General features: G+C 41.0%; 1 protein-coding gene across 1 annotated transcript in view; it reads right to left on the bottom strand.

Moving 5' to 3' along the window:
* Positions 1 to 11,215: 11,215 nt before the first annotated feature.
* Positions 11,216 to 15,975, bottom strand: part of LOC120945739 (calcium-activated chloride channel regulator 1-like) — a 58,185-nt gene continuing 53,425 nt past the window's right edge. The window contains exons 13-14 of the mRNA XM_040360104.1: positions 14,155 to 14,382; positions 11,216 to 11,790 (exon numbers count right to left, since the gene is read on the bottom strand). Coding sequence (XP_040216038.1) covers positions 11,327 to 11,790; positions 14,155 to 14,382 — 692 coding nt within the window. The 3' untranslated portion in view covers positions 11,216 to 11,326. The remainder of the gene's footprint in view (positions 11,791 to 14,154; positions 14,383 to 15,975) is intronic.

Raw genomic sequence — 15,975 nt, forward strand, 5'->3', positions numbered from 1 at the left:
AATTTACATTTCAATGTGCCGTGCGCCAGGTCTATCAGGCGCACCATGCGCCCTCTCCTGGGCGCACTGAGCACTTTAGTAACTACTGAAATACACTGCACTAGCAGCGTATTTCAATAGTAAATGTCAAAACGGCTGCTACTCCTGCTTTTACTCCATGAGTCATGGAGTAAAGGCTTGGTAAATCAGCCATAGTGCACATATAATATAATATATAATTTTTTGTAATAAACAATATAAAAAAGACATGAACATTCCAGTCCATGAAAAAGTGATGAATCAAACAGGTGACAGAAAACAATCCACCATTCGTGTACAGCGGTTTAACAGGACGGGTTCCACTCAGAACAGGCCTCACCATGGTCAACCAAAGAAGTTGAGTGCACGTGCTCAGCATCATATCCAGAGGTTGTCTTTGGGAAATAGACGTATGAGTTCTGTCAGCATTAACACAGATGTTGGGGAGGGACAGCCTGTCAGTGCTCAGACCATACGCCACATGCTGCATCAAATTGTCCCAGAAGGAAGTCTCTTCTAAATATGATGCACAAGAAAGCCTACAAACAGTTTGCTGAAGACAAGCAGACTAAGGACATAGTAGGTGAGGTTTAAAAAAGACACAAATCCATCAAGTCCAACCATGTGTGTGATTATATGTCAGTATTATATTGTATATCCCTGTATGTTGCGGTTGTTCAGGTGCTTATCTAATAGTTTTTTTAAACTATCGTTGCCCCTGCTGAAACTACTGCCTGTGGAAGGGAATTCCACATCCTTGCAGTTCTTACAGTAAAGAACCCTCTATGCAGTTTTAAAGGTTAAACCTCTTTTCTTCCAATTTTAGTGAGTTGCCACATGTCTTATTAAACTCTCTTCCGCAAAAAGTTTTATCCCTATTGTGGGGTCACCAGTATGGTATTTTTTAATTGAAATCATATCCCCTCTCAAGCGTCTTTTCTCCATTACTGGAACCATGTCAGATGGTGTGAAACGTGTGTGGCGGCAACCAGGTGAGGAGTACAAAGACAAGTGTGTCTTGCTTACAGTCAAGCATGGTGGTGGGAGTGTCATGATCTGGGGCTGCATGAGTGGGGAGCTACAGTTCATTGAGGGAACTATAAATGCCAACATGTACTGTGACATACTGAAGCATAGCATGATCCCCTCCCTTCGGAGACTGGGCCGCAGGGCAGTATTCCGACATGATACCGACTCCAAACACACGTCTCTGTCCCACTTAGTGCAGGTGCTCATTCGCCAACTGTATTTTGGTGGGGTGGTTTGGGGTCCCTTGGTGTGGGGAAGGTTTTTTGTTTAGGAGGGTGGACTCAGTTCCGCTTTGGGACTGCATCCTTCCCTTTTTCAAGTGTGGTCCATTGTTCCACTCTGGGAGGGGTTAATAAGGGGGCTCAGGTGGTTGTTGAGAATTATGAGAAATGTTAGGGTATTTATGCAGTTGATCCTGAGCCCGTTGCTCAATAAATTATTAGTTTACTCATTTTGGTGTGTAGTTTTTTGTTTTTGTTTTATTTGCAGAGGCCCTAGAGAATAAAACAGTGGGTTTTGCATTTTTTATGTCACACAGTATGCATACAAACACAGTATAATACCCACGTTTTTGTAAAATATAAAAAATGGTGTTACAATTAGATACCTAAAATGCTTTAAATTAAACACGCTCATAGAATGGCAACAAGCGATGCTTTAAAAGTCTTTACAGGTTACCAGTTTAAATTTACAGAGGAGAGGTCTGGTTACCCTTTGCATTTAAAACATCTTCTAGGTACAATTGCACACAGTTTTTGATGGAACTCAGCAGGTAGGTTGTTCCAGATATCTTGGAGAACTAACCACAGATCTTCTTGGGATGTAGGCTGCCTCAAATCCTTCTGTTTCTGTAATCCCAGATAGACCCAATTATGTTGACCTCAAGGCCCTGTGGGGGCCAAACCATCTCTTCCGGGACTCCTTGTTCTTCTTTACACTGAAGATAGTACTTAATGACATTGGCTGTATGTTTGGGGTTGTTGTCCTGCTACAGAATACATTTGGGGCCAATCACACACCCCCTTGATGGTATGGCATGATGGATAAATATCTGGCGGTATTTCTCAGCATTGAGGACACCCTTGACCAAATCTCCAACAACATTTGCAGAAATGCAGCCCCAAAGTTGCAAGGAACTTCAGCCATGCTTCCCAGTTACCTGTAGATACTGCCTGGTGCTACAGCCAAATTCAAACTTTGACTCATCAGTCCAGAGCATCTGCTGCCATTTCTCTGCACCGCAGTGCATAGTCGAGTCGCTTAGCCTTGTTTCCATATCAGCAATATGGTTCAGACAATACTCTGTTAGACTTTTGGAAAGCGCAACAGGCTCTGAGCACATAGCCTCACTAGCACTGATCCTTACCTGCAGCTTACGTTATATCTGTCCCACGTATGCGTTCCAAGCTGGCCAGGGACAGTTCCTGGGATCCTATCCAGCATTCTTGGTTCTTGGGGAGATGGTGGCTCCTTCTTGTTTATGATGAGTGCGATTCTCATTTGCTTTTTGTAAGTTTGTATTACTGTTGCTAGATGGCACTCTCTTTTCTCTCTTTGTTTTAATCCTACAAAATCCCTGACTTTGTGCAGCTGTACAAAGTGTGCAAGTGTAAGAATTGATACTGTTTTGAAGCCAAAGGGTAGTCACACCAAACATTGATTTGATTTAGATTTTTCTTCTGTTTGCTCGTTTTGCATTTTGTAAATTGATCAAAATAAACAATTCAAATATATATTTTTGAAAGCATACCTTCTTCACAGTTACCTTGAACATTTGCACAGAACTGTAGGTAGTACGTACCAATTTGTCTCTCAGAGATGGTGCCCGTTGGAATGTAATATGAGGTGAATCATATGCTAAACATATTTGTCTATATTTTATGGAAGCAGATGGTGATGTTTTAATGTTGACACTGTAATGATTTAACTATACTGCGACATTGATTATAATTTCACTTGCAGCTTTTGTTTTGTTATGCCAATCTCAGTATCTTTGGGTGTCTCTGCTGGTTGAGAGTATGTGGGTGGTGGGTGGAGTCACATCTGAAACGGGCAGGCTTAACTATGGCATATTTTTTTGGTGGAGCTCCATGTTCCCCTTTTGGTGTAGCAGGCCCCAAAGATCCAGTAAAGCAGGGATATACAATTAGTGGACCTCCAGCTGTTGCAGAACAAGTCCCATGAGGCAAAGCATTACACCCAGAGGCAAAGACATGATGGGACTTGTAGTTTTGCAACAGCTGGAGGCCCGCTAATTGCATATCCCTGCTGTAATGGAAGGAGAAGATATACAGTACAGTATCTCCATGACTCTCCTCTTCCTGGCCCCCATACAGGTCCATCACTGTGGCATCATGATGCCATCATGGTGAGCGGAGACTCTGTGCAGCTCCTGACATGATGACACCTGACGACGACACTGGAGATTGCTCAGAGAGAACATGGTTCTGTCATGGTGTTTTGTCTGAGAATTCTCTAATAAAGTCTGCCACCTGTTTAACTGGCATAGAGTTGTATTATTCTCACAATAATTATAAGCAGATTTCCAGAGTACCCCCCCCCCCCACTATCAGAAGTCGAGTCTCCCACCCTCCCTTACATCACGTGGCACCCCCAGGGTATTTAAGATTAGACGGGAAAATGAGACTGATGATGTATTAGACCAGTGTCTAAAGAATATATTGATAAAGTGATTTGAATATTGAAAAAAAAAAAACTGGTTAACCAATCACCATAAATTATCAAACATATAGTGACATGTAAGCAAAAATAAAGTGACAATATGGATAAAGAAGTCCTTGGATGACAATAACTGTGATAAGCGATGTAAATAAAATTCAGTCCGTAAATGATGAAATAAATGGAGAATGAACAGTCCCCAAATCACTGGATGTAATCGAAGTGATAGAATATCCACCAAAAATAATCTTGTGCACCACCACCGTATTTTAAAGCGGGAGTTCACCCGGAAATTTTTTTTTAACCTTAGATTGATGCTCATTTTGTCAAGGGGAATCAGTTAGTTTTTTTAAAATCGAAGCCGTACTTACCGTTTTAGAGAGCGATCTTCTCCGCCGCTTCCGGGTATGATCTTCAGGACTGGGCGTTCCTATTTGATTGACAGGCTTCCGACAGGCTTCCGACGGTCGCATACATCGCGTCACGAGTAGCCGAAAGAAGCCGAACGTTGGTGCGGCTCTATACAGCGCCTGCGCACCGACGTTCGGCTACTTTCGGAAAATAGTGACGTGATAGATGCGACCGTCGGAAGCCTGTCAATCAAATAGGAATGCCCAGTCCCGCAGCCCATACCCGGAAGCGGCGGAGAAGATCGCTCTCTAAGAAGGTAAGTACTTGACAAAATGAGCATCAATCTAAGGTTAAAAATTTACTTTTCGGGTGAACCTCCACTTTAAGCATACCAGAAGCAAGCTAATTGAAGCCCGCGGCTATAGCCCAGATCCTGTACCAGGAAGTAACTGCAACACAACGGATGATCCAGAAGGATAGACCACAGCACGCCGTCTGAGGGGTATTCCCGAATATGTTGAAGACTCAGGCAGGTCAGTGAAACACCCTTCCTACATATGTCCTATGGTGACCCGCTTTTTCCCCCCCTAGACAGAACTCAAAGTCTAAGCTTATTAACGGTTTGGAAGTCGCATAACCTAACCCACTTAAAATCACTCTCTCACCTTAACTCATTTCTCACCTTCTCCAATCTACAAATAAAATATGACCTGTCTCTTGGGGAATTTGAAAATTACACTAAGATTAGAGAGTTTTATCAGAAATACTACTCACTTACACTTCACCCCCCTTATACTCAATTTGAACAAATCTGTATCTCCTCCCCTCGGGATAGGGGCTTGATCTCCAGAATATACAAAAGCTTGAATAAAACAAACATGCCTGAGAAGTCACATCCCATGTTATGATGGGAATCGGATTTAAACACTTCATTTACTCTGGAGCAATGGGATACCATTTTCACTAACCTCCATAGATGTACCAAAACAACATCTATCAGAGAATCAGCCATCAAATTGCTCTATAGATGGTATCTTACTCCAGCTAAACTTAACTCATTTTACTCTTCACTGTCTCCACTCTGCTTCAGGGGTTGTCCCGCCCAGGGTACGCTATTGCATATATTTTGGGACTGTCCCCATTTAAAGGACACTTGGCACAAGGCCAGCATCGTGATTGACAAAATTGCCGGCCGTAGTATCCCTCTTACACCCCTAATCTGCCTCTTATTCTGCCCTATTCAGGATATTCCAATATCAAGCACAAGGCTTATCCACACATTTCTCACCTCCATTCATTGGGCCATAGCCTTTAATTGGCGCTCCGCTTCTGTACCCTGGCCACAGATTCTCAGCCGTATGACAAACATCAAACTCTCAGAGAGAATTCACCATACGCTATATGATTCTATGCCCCAATATCAAAAAAAATGGTCTCTCTGGGACGCCACGCTTCTGGTTCAGGTTTAATTGTTACTAACCATAACCCTTTCTCCCTATTCAATGTTTATTATCAATGATACTTGTATACATTCCTGTACCATCACTGTTATGCTGCATACACACCATCACTTTATGTGATGAAAAAAAACGACACTTTCTGTGAAGTAAAAAATTGCGTTTTTGAAACTTCAATTTTCAAAGACGAAGTTGCCTACACACCATCGTTTTTCTCACAATGTTCTTGCAAAGTGAGGTTACGTTCCACCACGTTTTTCCATTGAAGCTTGCTTCATAAGTAGCTTCTGGGCATGCTTGGATGAAAAAACGTCTTAGAAAACGACGTTTTTTGCTACACACGGTCAATTTCTGTGAAGTGTGTACGCGGCATTATTCTTTTTTGTACCTTGACTTTTTCTACAATAAAATCGCTCATATGTCCTATGCAGAAAGCACGGACTCCATGTGAGCCTGAGACAACATTCAAATCACTTTATCAATATATTTTTTAGACACTGGTCTAATACATCATCGGTCTTATTTTCCCATTTATATAGTGGGATCTTCTTTAGCGCAGCTATAAATTTTTGCATATGTATTTTGGTGTATATGTTACTGTCTAGTTGCAGCTTTTTGCTTACTATTAACGCGGTATCCTGGTTTGCCTATATTTAAGATTAGAGCTCAAGGTCTCTTCCTCTCTACCCTTGGTATCTGGTCATCTTTGGCAATACACACACATGGATCATACAGGTAATTGTGCTGCTTATATTTATATTTTTTTGTGCTGAATGCACTCCGAGATTTTCTTGTATGCTCTAAAAGCTCAGTTTATAGATTTACACAAAAAAACACAATTTTGTGATAAAAGATACATATTTTTTTTTTTTTGCACTTCCCTTGCAAACAATTATTCTTTTTATAAGAGTTTACTTTTGATAACTAATTTTTATTTTATAACTTTTTTCTTTCAGTTACTGGGACGATTACCAACTATTATCTGGGCTAATTCTCCTGTGATGTTTTTGTGTATTCCTTTATCTTTCATGTGGCGGCAAGCCAGGGCATTCCTTGATCCAAGGGTCAACCTTCTTTTTAACATTATGGCAGACTAACCTTCTGAGCATTTTCACTACATAGTTTAAAGTAATCATTCATATTTGTGTATGATTTATCTGAAAGCTTGCACATTGTATTACAGACATATGATCACTTCTACTTCTGACGAAGATATAATATTGAAACATGCTGGGCTATCTCGCCTATGACTACCAGAGAATGTTCAGAATTTGGAGTGATTTTAATATTTGAGCCATACAATGACGGATGTAATCTGTCATTGTATGGCATTGTATTTGTATCACCCCAGACAAAGTGTACTAACACGAAACGCGTCTGGAAGACTCCACTGCCGCCTTATCTGTACATACAAGCGCTATTCATCTCAGCTAAATGTAAGTGCACTACCTGTAATAAGTTCATTTAATCTTTAAACAAGATTACGCAATGTGGCCATTCTCCTTTCTTAACTCCTCATATCACTGACACCTACTGGGGGCAAGTTCACGTACCCATTATCATTTTTCACCATGCATGCTGTTGAACCTGTTACTATGGATGATCGGAGGTCATGATGTACATCCATTAAGGATTTTTCCAGTCATCGACATATTGTTTATCATAACTCATGCCTGTTCGACTCATGGAGGTGTAAGTTTCCCTGAGTCCATCTTTTTTGGTAAGCTTGCAATTTTACCGGTGGCGGGTCATCACATCCTATACAAGAAGTCACAACTTTTTGCTCACAAGAATCACTTGGAAGTTGCTGTTGTTCTTCTCCTTTAGTTATTCTTTTGACGCCTGGTGGACTACTTATTCCTTTATGAACTTTAAGTTTTTGCCATTTTCATGTTATATTTAATTCTCATTTGTAACATTTTATTGTTTTTGTCACAGTGAATCATCACTACTTTGTGGTACATCCACTTATTATACACAATACTTGGTATCACATTTTGTATTGTTTAAGTGCTACACGTATACACCCATTTATGGCATTGTATTTGCATTGCTTTTGTAAAAAATGTATATTGTTTTACTTCTACATATTGTGTACAGAGCAGGGTGTCTTGAAAGTCATTTTGTACAAATATTGGCGCTCTAAAATTGGGTTGGATTCACTTTCTGTGTCTTAGGCCGCGTACACACGATCGGTCAAAACCGATGAAAACGGACTGAAGGACCTTTTCATCGGTCCAAACCGATCGTGTGGGCCCCATCGGTCAGTTAACCTTCGGTCAAAAAATGTAGAACTTGCTTTCAAATTTAACCGATCCAATCAAGTCGACGCATGCTTGGAAGCATTGAACTTTTTTCAGCACGTCGTTTCGTTTTATGTCACTGCATTCTGACACGATCGGTTATTAACCGATGGTGTGTAGGCACATCAGACCATCAGTCAGCTTCATCAGTTAACCGACGACAACGGTCCTTTGGACCGTTCTCATCGGATGGACCGATCGTGTGTACGCTGCATTATTGAAGAGTTAAGCTGCCAGTGGATGGTGCAAAGTCGACGGATGATCATTCTTTCCGGACATACTGAATCTAAGGAGGTATGTTAAAATGGACTAAAAGAAGCACATGAGCAGCAATTCACACCGGAGCAGCTGTGGAGATGTGTGAACCAGCTCCATAGAGAGATGTTACCATCTCCTGCTATGCAAATTGGATTCAGGAAAACCCGTATCCAATTCGCAGTCGTGTGAACCCAGCCTAAAACGACATTTGAAACAGAACACCAGTCCCGTCTTCCTTGCACCAAATTTTTTTGCAAGGTTTCTGCTTTTCCATACAAGAGCCAGCTATCACTTCCTGGTGACTTCTCTCTAGAATAAGTGGGTATGACGCTTTCATTAGCCGCTTAAGGACCGCCCCACGTACATATACTGCGGCAGGGCGGTCCTTTTACCTGTACTTAATTCTCATGATCGGCTCTCATGCGCACCGCCGAAACCTAGCTCCTGCTGTGATTGGACATAGCCGGACCCAATCAACGGGTCCGGTGGCTGCGATGGCCGCTGGATACCCGGCGAATGTTCGTAGAGAGGCAGAACTACGCTCTGCCTATGTAAACAAGACAGACCGCTGTTCTGCCAGAAAGGAAAATTGAGATTTCATGTTTCTGCTAAGAAACATGGATCTCTGCTTTCCTTTAGTCAAAGCACTCCCTTACAGTTAGAAAGCACACATAGGAAACACATTTAACCCTTTGATTACCCCTGATGTTAACCCCTTCCCTGCCAGTGTCATTTATACAGTGTCATTTATTGGTGTCACTGGTCCCCAAAAAGTGTCATTTAATGTCAAATTTGTATGCCGCAATCCTGCTAAAACTCGCTGATTGCTGCCATTACTCGCTGATTGCTCCCATAGTTTGTAGATGCTATAACTTTTGCGTAAACCAATCAATTTACGCCTATTGGGTTTTTTTTTACTAAAAATATGTAGCAAAATACATATTGGCCTAAATTTATAAAGAAATTAGCTTTTTTATATATTTGTTTTGGAAATGTTTTATAGCAAAAAGTTAAAAATATTGTTTTTTTTTTGTTTATAGCACAAAAAAATTAAAACCACAGAGGTGATCAAATACCACCAAAAGAAAGCTGTATCTGTGGGAAAAAATTACATAAATTTGATTTGGGTACAGTGTCGCACAACTGCGCAATTGTCAAAGTAACACAGTGCCGTATCGCAAAAATGGCCTGGTCGGGAAGGGGGTAAAACCTTCTGGAGCTGAAGTGGTTAGGCAAAAAGCAATTTGATACAATGAATATATTTATTAAATCAGCATTGAACAGTGCATGCACGGCATTAGTTTTCCATTCCATCTGCCTGACCACCCTGCACATAATATATGAGAAAGAACCACAGCATTGAATCTGATAAATTTGTGGGTTAACTTTATCAGATATAAATTATTGACTGTATTTAATCACAGTGTAAGTAATTAAAGGGGAGTTCCACGCAAAGTGGAACTTGCGCTTTAAGCACTCCTCGCCCCCTGACATGCCACATTTGGCATGTAATTTTTTGGGGGGGAGGGAGTACCTTATTTTTAGTGGGACTTTCTGTCCCACTTCCTCCTTCCTCTTTTTGGCTGTCTAGGCGACTCCTCCTCTCGCCCTAGGTGGCCCCTCCCTGTCAGCGATCTTCTGGGACTCAACACGGGTCCCAGAAGATTGGCTGGCCAATAGCAGAGCGCATGCGCAGTGCGCATCCGGCCGTGAAGCCATAAGCTGTCAGTTGCTATGACGGCGCTGAAGAGAGGAGGGAGAAGGAGTGAGGCTCCGGGTGGCCGCATCGCTGGATCGTGGGACAGGTGAGTGTCTGTTTATTAACCACTTCCCTACCGGCCCATAGTAAAATGACGTCCACAAAGAACCTCTGCCGTTCAGAGTGGACGTCATATGACGTCCTGGGCTTTGTGGGGGGGATATCTGAATGATTCCTGCAGCTAGAGGCATCATTCAGATATCCTTCTCTTGTGCCGGCGATTCTGCACAACGTAAGAACGATCATAGCGGCGGTTCCGCTGCTAGATCGTTCTTACAGGCGGCGGGAGGGGACATCCCCCCCTCCCACCGCCATCCGGTGCTTCTCCGGGCTCTGCCGTGCCATCGGGGGCCCGGAGAACGAATCGTCCGGCGCTCGCAGGAAGCATAGAGATGACTGGTGACCAGATGTTCACCAGTCATCTCTATGACCGTCGGAGGACCCGGGCGCGATGTGATGACGTCACGTCCGGGTCCCCGTAAGTAAACAAAGCCGCGATTGCGGCTGCTAAGCAACAGTAAACATGAGATCGGTGAATTTTTTTTCACCGATTTCATGCTTTCCAGCCTGGAGGAGAGATGTGGGGTCTTATTGACCCCGCATCTCTCCATAAAGAGTACCTGTCACACACATTCCTATTACAAGGGATGTTTACATTCCTTGTAATAGGAATAAAAGTTATAATAAAAAAAAAAAAATTAAAAAAAAAGTGTAAAAAAATAAATAAATATGTAAAAAAAAAATAAAGAAAAAAAAAAATTTTTTAACGCCCCTGTCCCCAGTAGCTTGCGCACAGAAGCGAACGCACACGCAAGTCCCGCCGACATATGTAAACGCTGTTTAAACCACATATGTGAGGTATCGCCGCATGCGCTAGAGTGCCAGCAACAATTCTCGCACTAGATCTCCTCTGTAAATCTAAACTGGTAACCTGTAAAAAATTTCAAAGCGTTGCCTATGGAGATTTTTAAGTACCGAAGTTTGGCGCCATTCCATGAGTGTGCGCAATTTTAAAGCGTGACATGTTAGGTATCTATTTACTCGGTGTAACATAATCTTTCATATTTTACAAAAAAATTGGGCTAACTTTACTGTTTTGTTATTTTTTTAATTCATGAAACCATTTTTTTCCAAAAAAAAGGCGTTTGAAAAATTATTGCGCAAATACCGAGGCAAAATAAAAGGTTTCAATGACCGTCGTTTTATTCCCTAGGGTGTCTGCTAAAAAAACATATATAATGTTTGGGGGTTCTGCGTAATTTTCTAGCAAAAAAATTATGATTTGTACATGTAGGAGAGAAGTGCCAGAATAGGCCCGGTATGGAGGTGTGTATAAAAGCCCTGTATGGAAGAGGTTAAAAGTCAGCAGCTATGTTTTTTGTAGCTGCTGACTTTTAATAAACTAAAAATGGGGTGGAACTCCGCTTTAAGTGCACTTTAAATGTATTGTTCACTACTGTCCACTCATTCAGCTATTTTCTACAAACTTTCACAAAGCAAAGAATAATATATATAATTATCCATATTAGAATGGCCGTTGAACACACTATAGCGAGTATTGCAGAAGAATTAAGTCCCTCTTCATTTTCATGTTCATTTGGTTCTTCAGCATGGTTTTCTCCCTTTGGTGTGGTTGCTCCCTTTGGTGTGGTTGCTTTCTTCGGTGTTGTAGCTGCCTCTGGTGTTGGAGGAATGAAGAGAGCTGCCTGGGCAATATTTGATATGTCTGACTTCTTAGAGACATTATCAATAGCAACTAATGCAAAAAATAGAATTGTTCCATTTGAAATAGGTACATTTTGTGGTACAAATGAAAATGATTCCCTTGATCCAGCTAACTGTGGGTTGACACTGGTCATGTTAACCTTATATGATTCATAAAAGTTGTCTCTAAAATCTTTAGGGCTTTGGCTCATTCTTAAATCATACTCTGAAGCTGAAAAAGAAAAGATAGCCAGGTTAGGTTCTGAAATCAATTCACCAAAAATATTATTTCAAATGTATACATTTAAACCCAAATCATGGCCAAATGTTATTATTTTTTTGGACAGAGTGGGGGAAGGTTATAATCTCTGACAGGGTTTTTCTGTTGTTTGTGTCTTTCTAGACATGTGCATTCATTTTCGTCCGAATGCATTTTTGTCCGAACATCAGGTTATCGTTTTAAAAAACTAAAACAACCGCGCAAAATTCTGAAATCCAAAAGATCCAACATAAAAAATGCTTTATTTTCGTTTTCGTTGCTACAACAGTTCGATTAAGATAGGAGATTCGACAAGACGCCAACAATAGCAATCTGTGTCTATCGAATCTGTGGTCGAATGTGCCTAACCTTAACTCTATTAGTCCAAGAATATTCTACATAGGGAGGAAAGATTCAACATAGAGAGAAAAGATTTGACATTATAGAGACAGTGTTGGGGTAGACCATTCGACATGAATGACGAAGATTCAACGAAGCAGAGAAAAACATACAAAAGTCGAATCTGTCATTGAAGGTTTATGGTGTCTGTCGAACATCCTAAGAAGATTCAACAAGCAGCTAAACTGTACGACGCCCCAATCATACATTTCCGGTCAAATGCTCCACCCATAGGCTATAGAAGAATTTGAATGATTGGTTGACTAGTAATAATAATTTATAAATATAATTATTACTAGTGTCATACAACATTAGAATTCTTCTATAGCTTGTAGATGGAACATTCGACCGAAAATTTACAATTGCGGCGTCGTACAGTTTAGCAGCTCCGTCGAATCTTCTTAGAACATTCGACAGACACCATAAGTCTTTAATGACAGATTCAACCTTAATTAATTCAAATTTTCAGACGAATGCATTTTTTAACTAAACAAAATAAATAAAAAACTATTTCGGGAGTAACTAAATAAATACATTTTTCTGACGAAAACAAAATTTGGAAACAAAATATTTCAGTGTGCACATGTCTAGTCTTTACTACAGAGATTCCTCATTCATTTTTGCCCTCCAATTTTTTTGCAGTGGAAAAGAATTATGCCTTCTGTCAGAGATTTCAACTATTTTCATGGGTGACGTTCTGTGTGCCAGAGTATGGCAAGAGTCAGTGGAATAGGTGGGGGGAAACCTCATTAAGCAGGGCACAGGAATAAAACACGGTAGAAGTCTTCTTTACTCTACACAAAGCTAAAATGTTGTGGTTGGAGTTTAGCCCCAGCACAGTCCCGAAACCAATTCTTCTTTCTTAAGATCCCACAAGAAGGCCCAGAGACGTTACCCTCACTTATGCGCCACGGGTGAAAAATGAGGTGTAAAGTAAACATATTTTTTTCTATTTCTTTTAATGTTTAATTTATTTTGTCTGTTGACGCAATTAATTTTACATAGGGTGGGGGGTTTAAAAGATAGGTGGACCTTTTATTTCCATGCAAGGTGTGATTTAAAGTGAACCTACTGTATGTCCAAACTATGCACACTAAAGTATTTATATATTCTGAGCAAGCAGTAAAAACACCTTAAAATAAGCTCTCATTTACCTCTAGCTATAGGAATTGTGGTGAAATTCACCTTCAAAGTTCACAACAGAGGTAATGAAGTCTTATCTATTACTCCATTACTTTTTATTGCACCAATCCTATAATGCTAATATAAAGAGGGTGCACCTAAGCTGTTAGAAAACAAATACATTTAAACCTTAGGGCCTTTGTTGTAATCTGTTGTAATCTGTGGGGATCTTTGAGGATTGATTCTTTCTACAATCAGCTAGAGACATCAGAGATATAAGATCTGCATTGCTACTTGTTTAGAACTCATACATAATGTCGGATAGTCTGGGCAGAGCTATACCGGTACTTTCATTAATATTTGTTTGTATAGGATTAACACATTTGTGCCAGGGGCGGTTGGAACACAGTGGCCAGACAGTGGGGATTCATCCATGTTAGCTTCAGTCTTTTAAGACAGTGATTGATTGGACAGTTCCCAAAGATAGATAGAGATTTAGTTATAATTGCTATTTTAACAGCGTTAAAAGAAATATTAAGTAGATTGCTGAATAGGCACATACCTGATGTCTGAGATATAAAAAGTCAGATGTCTATTTTTATGGTTTTAGAATAATATGATAGCCTTGGAAATAGAATCTGTTGGATAACTCAAAGTTGTTTTTAAACTGTGGCAGAAGTATTTGACAAAATACCTAATTATAGTAGATAAAATCCTAAAAAAAGACTCTTTATCAAGGATTGAAGAAATTGTAAAAATGTGAATTTGTGTGTTATATTTTAAATGCAAAATAAAACTTTAAAGCACATAACTTACCTGTTCCTTCATCCAAAACGTTACCAGTGGCTGTCCAGAAGAGGTAGATACGCTTGTTTTCTATTTTAGCCTCTAAATCTGATATCTTTTCAGGTTTAAAGATATTTTGCTGATATAATGAGGCATTAGTCACCTCAAAAGCTCCACCTGAAGCTGTTCTAATGAATGCCCCCAGATTGAGACCATCATCATCAGCTGTTACCCTTGATGGATTCAAAGTGATTGTACCTGCAATTTTAATATATGTTAGAAAATTGAAATAATGCTATATTGTGATACTTATAGGCATTCAACATCATAATTAATGTTACTGAAAATTATTTTCAGTTACTAATTTTGTTTAGTCTAAATAACACTACTTTAAAAGTAGAAATGAGAAAAAAATTATGTTTTTTTTTTTTTTTCAGATTTGATCAGTTCATATGTGGATGTAGCCCCCTCCTAGTTAGGTTACTAGAATGTTAGGTACATTTTGTTCTTTTTAGCTCCTCTGTAATCTTTGGAGCAGTTGTTGATTTATTTTGGCTGTTTTGGAAGTGATTGCTCTTCCCTGCCTTCTAGAAAGTTGTGGAACATAGGAGTAGAGTAAGGTAAGTGGGCAGCATAAATATTTATTGTGCTGCAGCCAATCCCTGGGGAGGTGTGAGCAGAAGGTGGCTGAGGAGCATGTAAACAGTCCGAGTTTTAGAACAGCAGTGTTAAAGGAATTCCACCCCTACCCCAAGCTGTTCTGCTGTTTCAAGCTGCTGTGCATTGAGGTTCTAGTTATAGAAGCACTGGGGCCTAGTACACACGAGAGGATTTATCCGCGGATTTGGATCCGATGGAGTGTACTCACCATCGCCGAAATCCCATCGCGATGACGTGTCGCGCCGTCGCCGCGATGATGACGCGGCGACGTGCACAACGCTGTCATATAAGGAATTCCACGCATGCGTCGAATCATTACGACGCATGCGGGGGATCCATTCGGACGGATTGATCCGGTGAGTCTGTACAGACCAGCGGATCAATCCGTTGGGATGGATTCAAGCGGATAGATTTTAAAGCATGTCTTCAAATTTGTATCCACTTGAAATCCATCCCAGGGGATAAAAATCCGCGGAAACAGATCCGCTGGATTGTACACACCAGGGGATCTATCCGCTGGAGCCGGTCCGCGGATCAATTCCAGCGGATGGATCCTCTCGTGTGTACAGGGCCTCGGAGGGCCTACACCAGAAAGTTCTTCCGACACCCTGAGACTTCACCTAAGGATCCAGTCTGCAGAGCCTCAGCGGAAGGCACCTGGAGGAAGCTGAAGGACACGGCTGCTCCCCTGGCCTTGTGGGTACTGCTTTACTGCAAGATTCTGCTGATCGTGTACTATTGGGATCGCTGAGACATGTAAGTCCTCTCCTCAGAGGTAAATACTGACTATTCCCCATTAGTTTCATGGAAAGACTTTACTCCAGGTTTGGGCTTAGTACTTCCTCTCTTGAGAGGCTCATACAGTTAGTCTCTCTCTCTTGGGAGAAGAGTCCACTGAACTGGAGTCAAGTAGTTCCCCTCCTGAGGAGTACATACCTCTGGTCTCTACTAGTCTCTCATGGGAGGATTATATTCTGAGCTGGGCAGAAGATCTGTCCCTGAAGTCTGCTCTATAGAGAAGTGTGTATTTTTGTTTCTGTTAGTGGTCTTGGGGTATGCCGTACTACCCTACACTCCCCCCAAGTTATTCAACAATTAAATCACAAAAAGACATCCGCTAGGCTGATTTCTGTGTCAGTGTGCCTGGACTGTGCTCTGTGTGTGCTGGCAGCCTGGTCACCATCATCTGTG

Source organism: Rana temporaria, chromosome 7 (genome assembly GCF_905171775.1).
Source record: "Rana temporaria chromosome 7, aRanTem1.1, whole genome shotgun sequence".
NCBI lineage: Eukaryota > Metazoa > Chordata > Amphibia > Anura > Ranidae > Rana > Rana temporaria.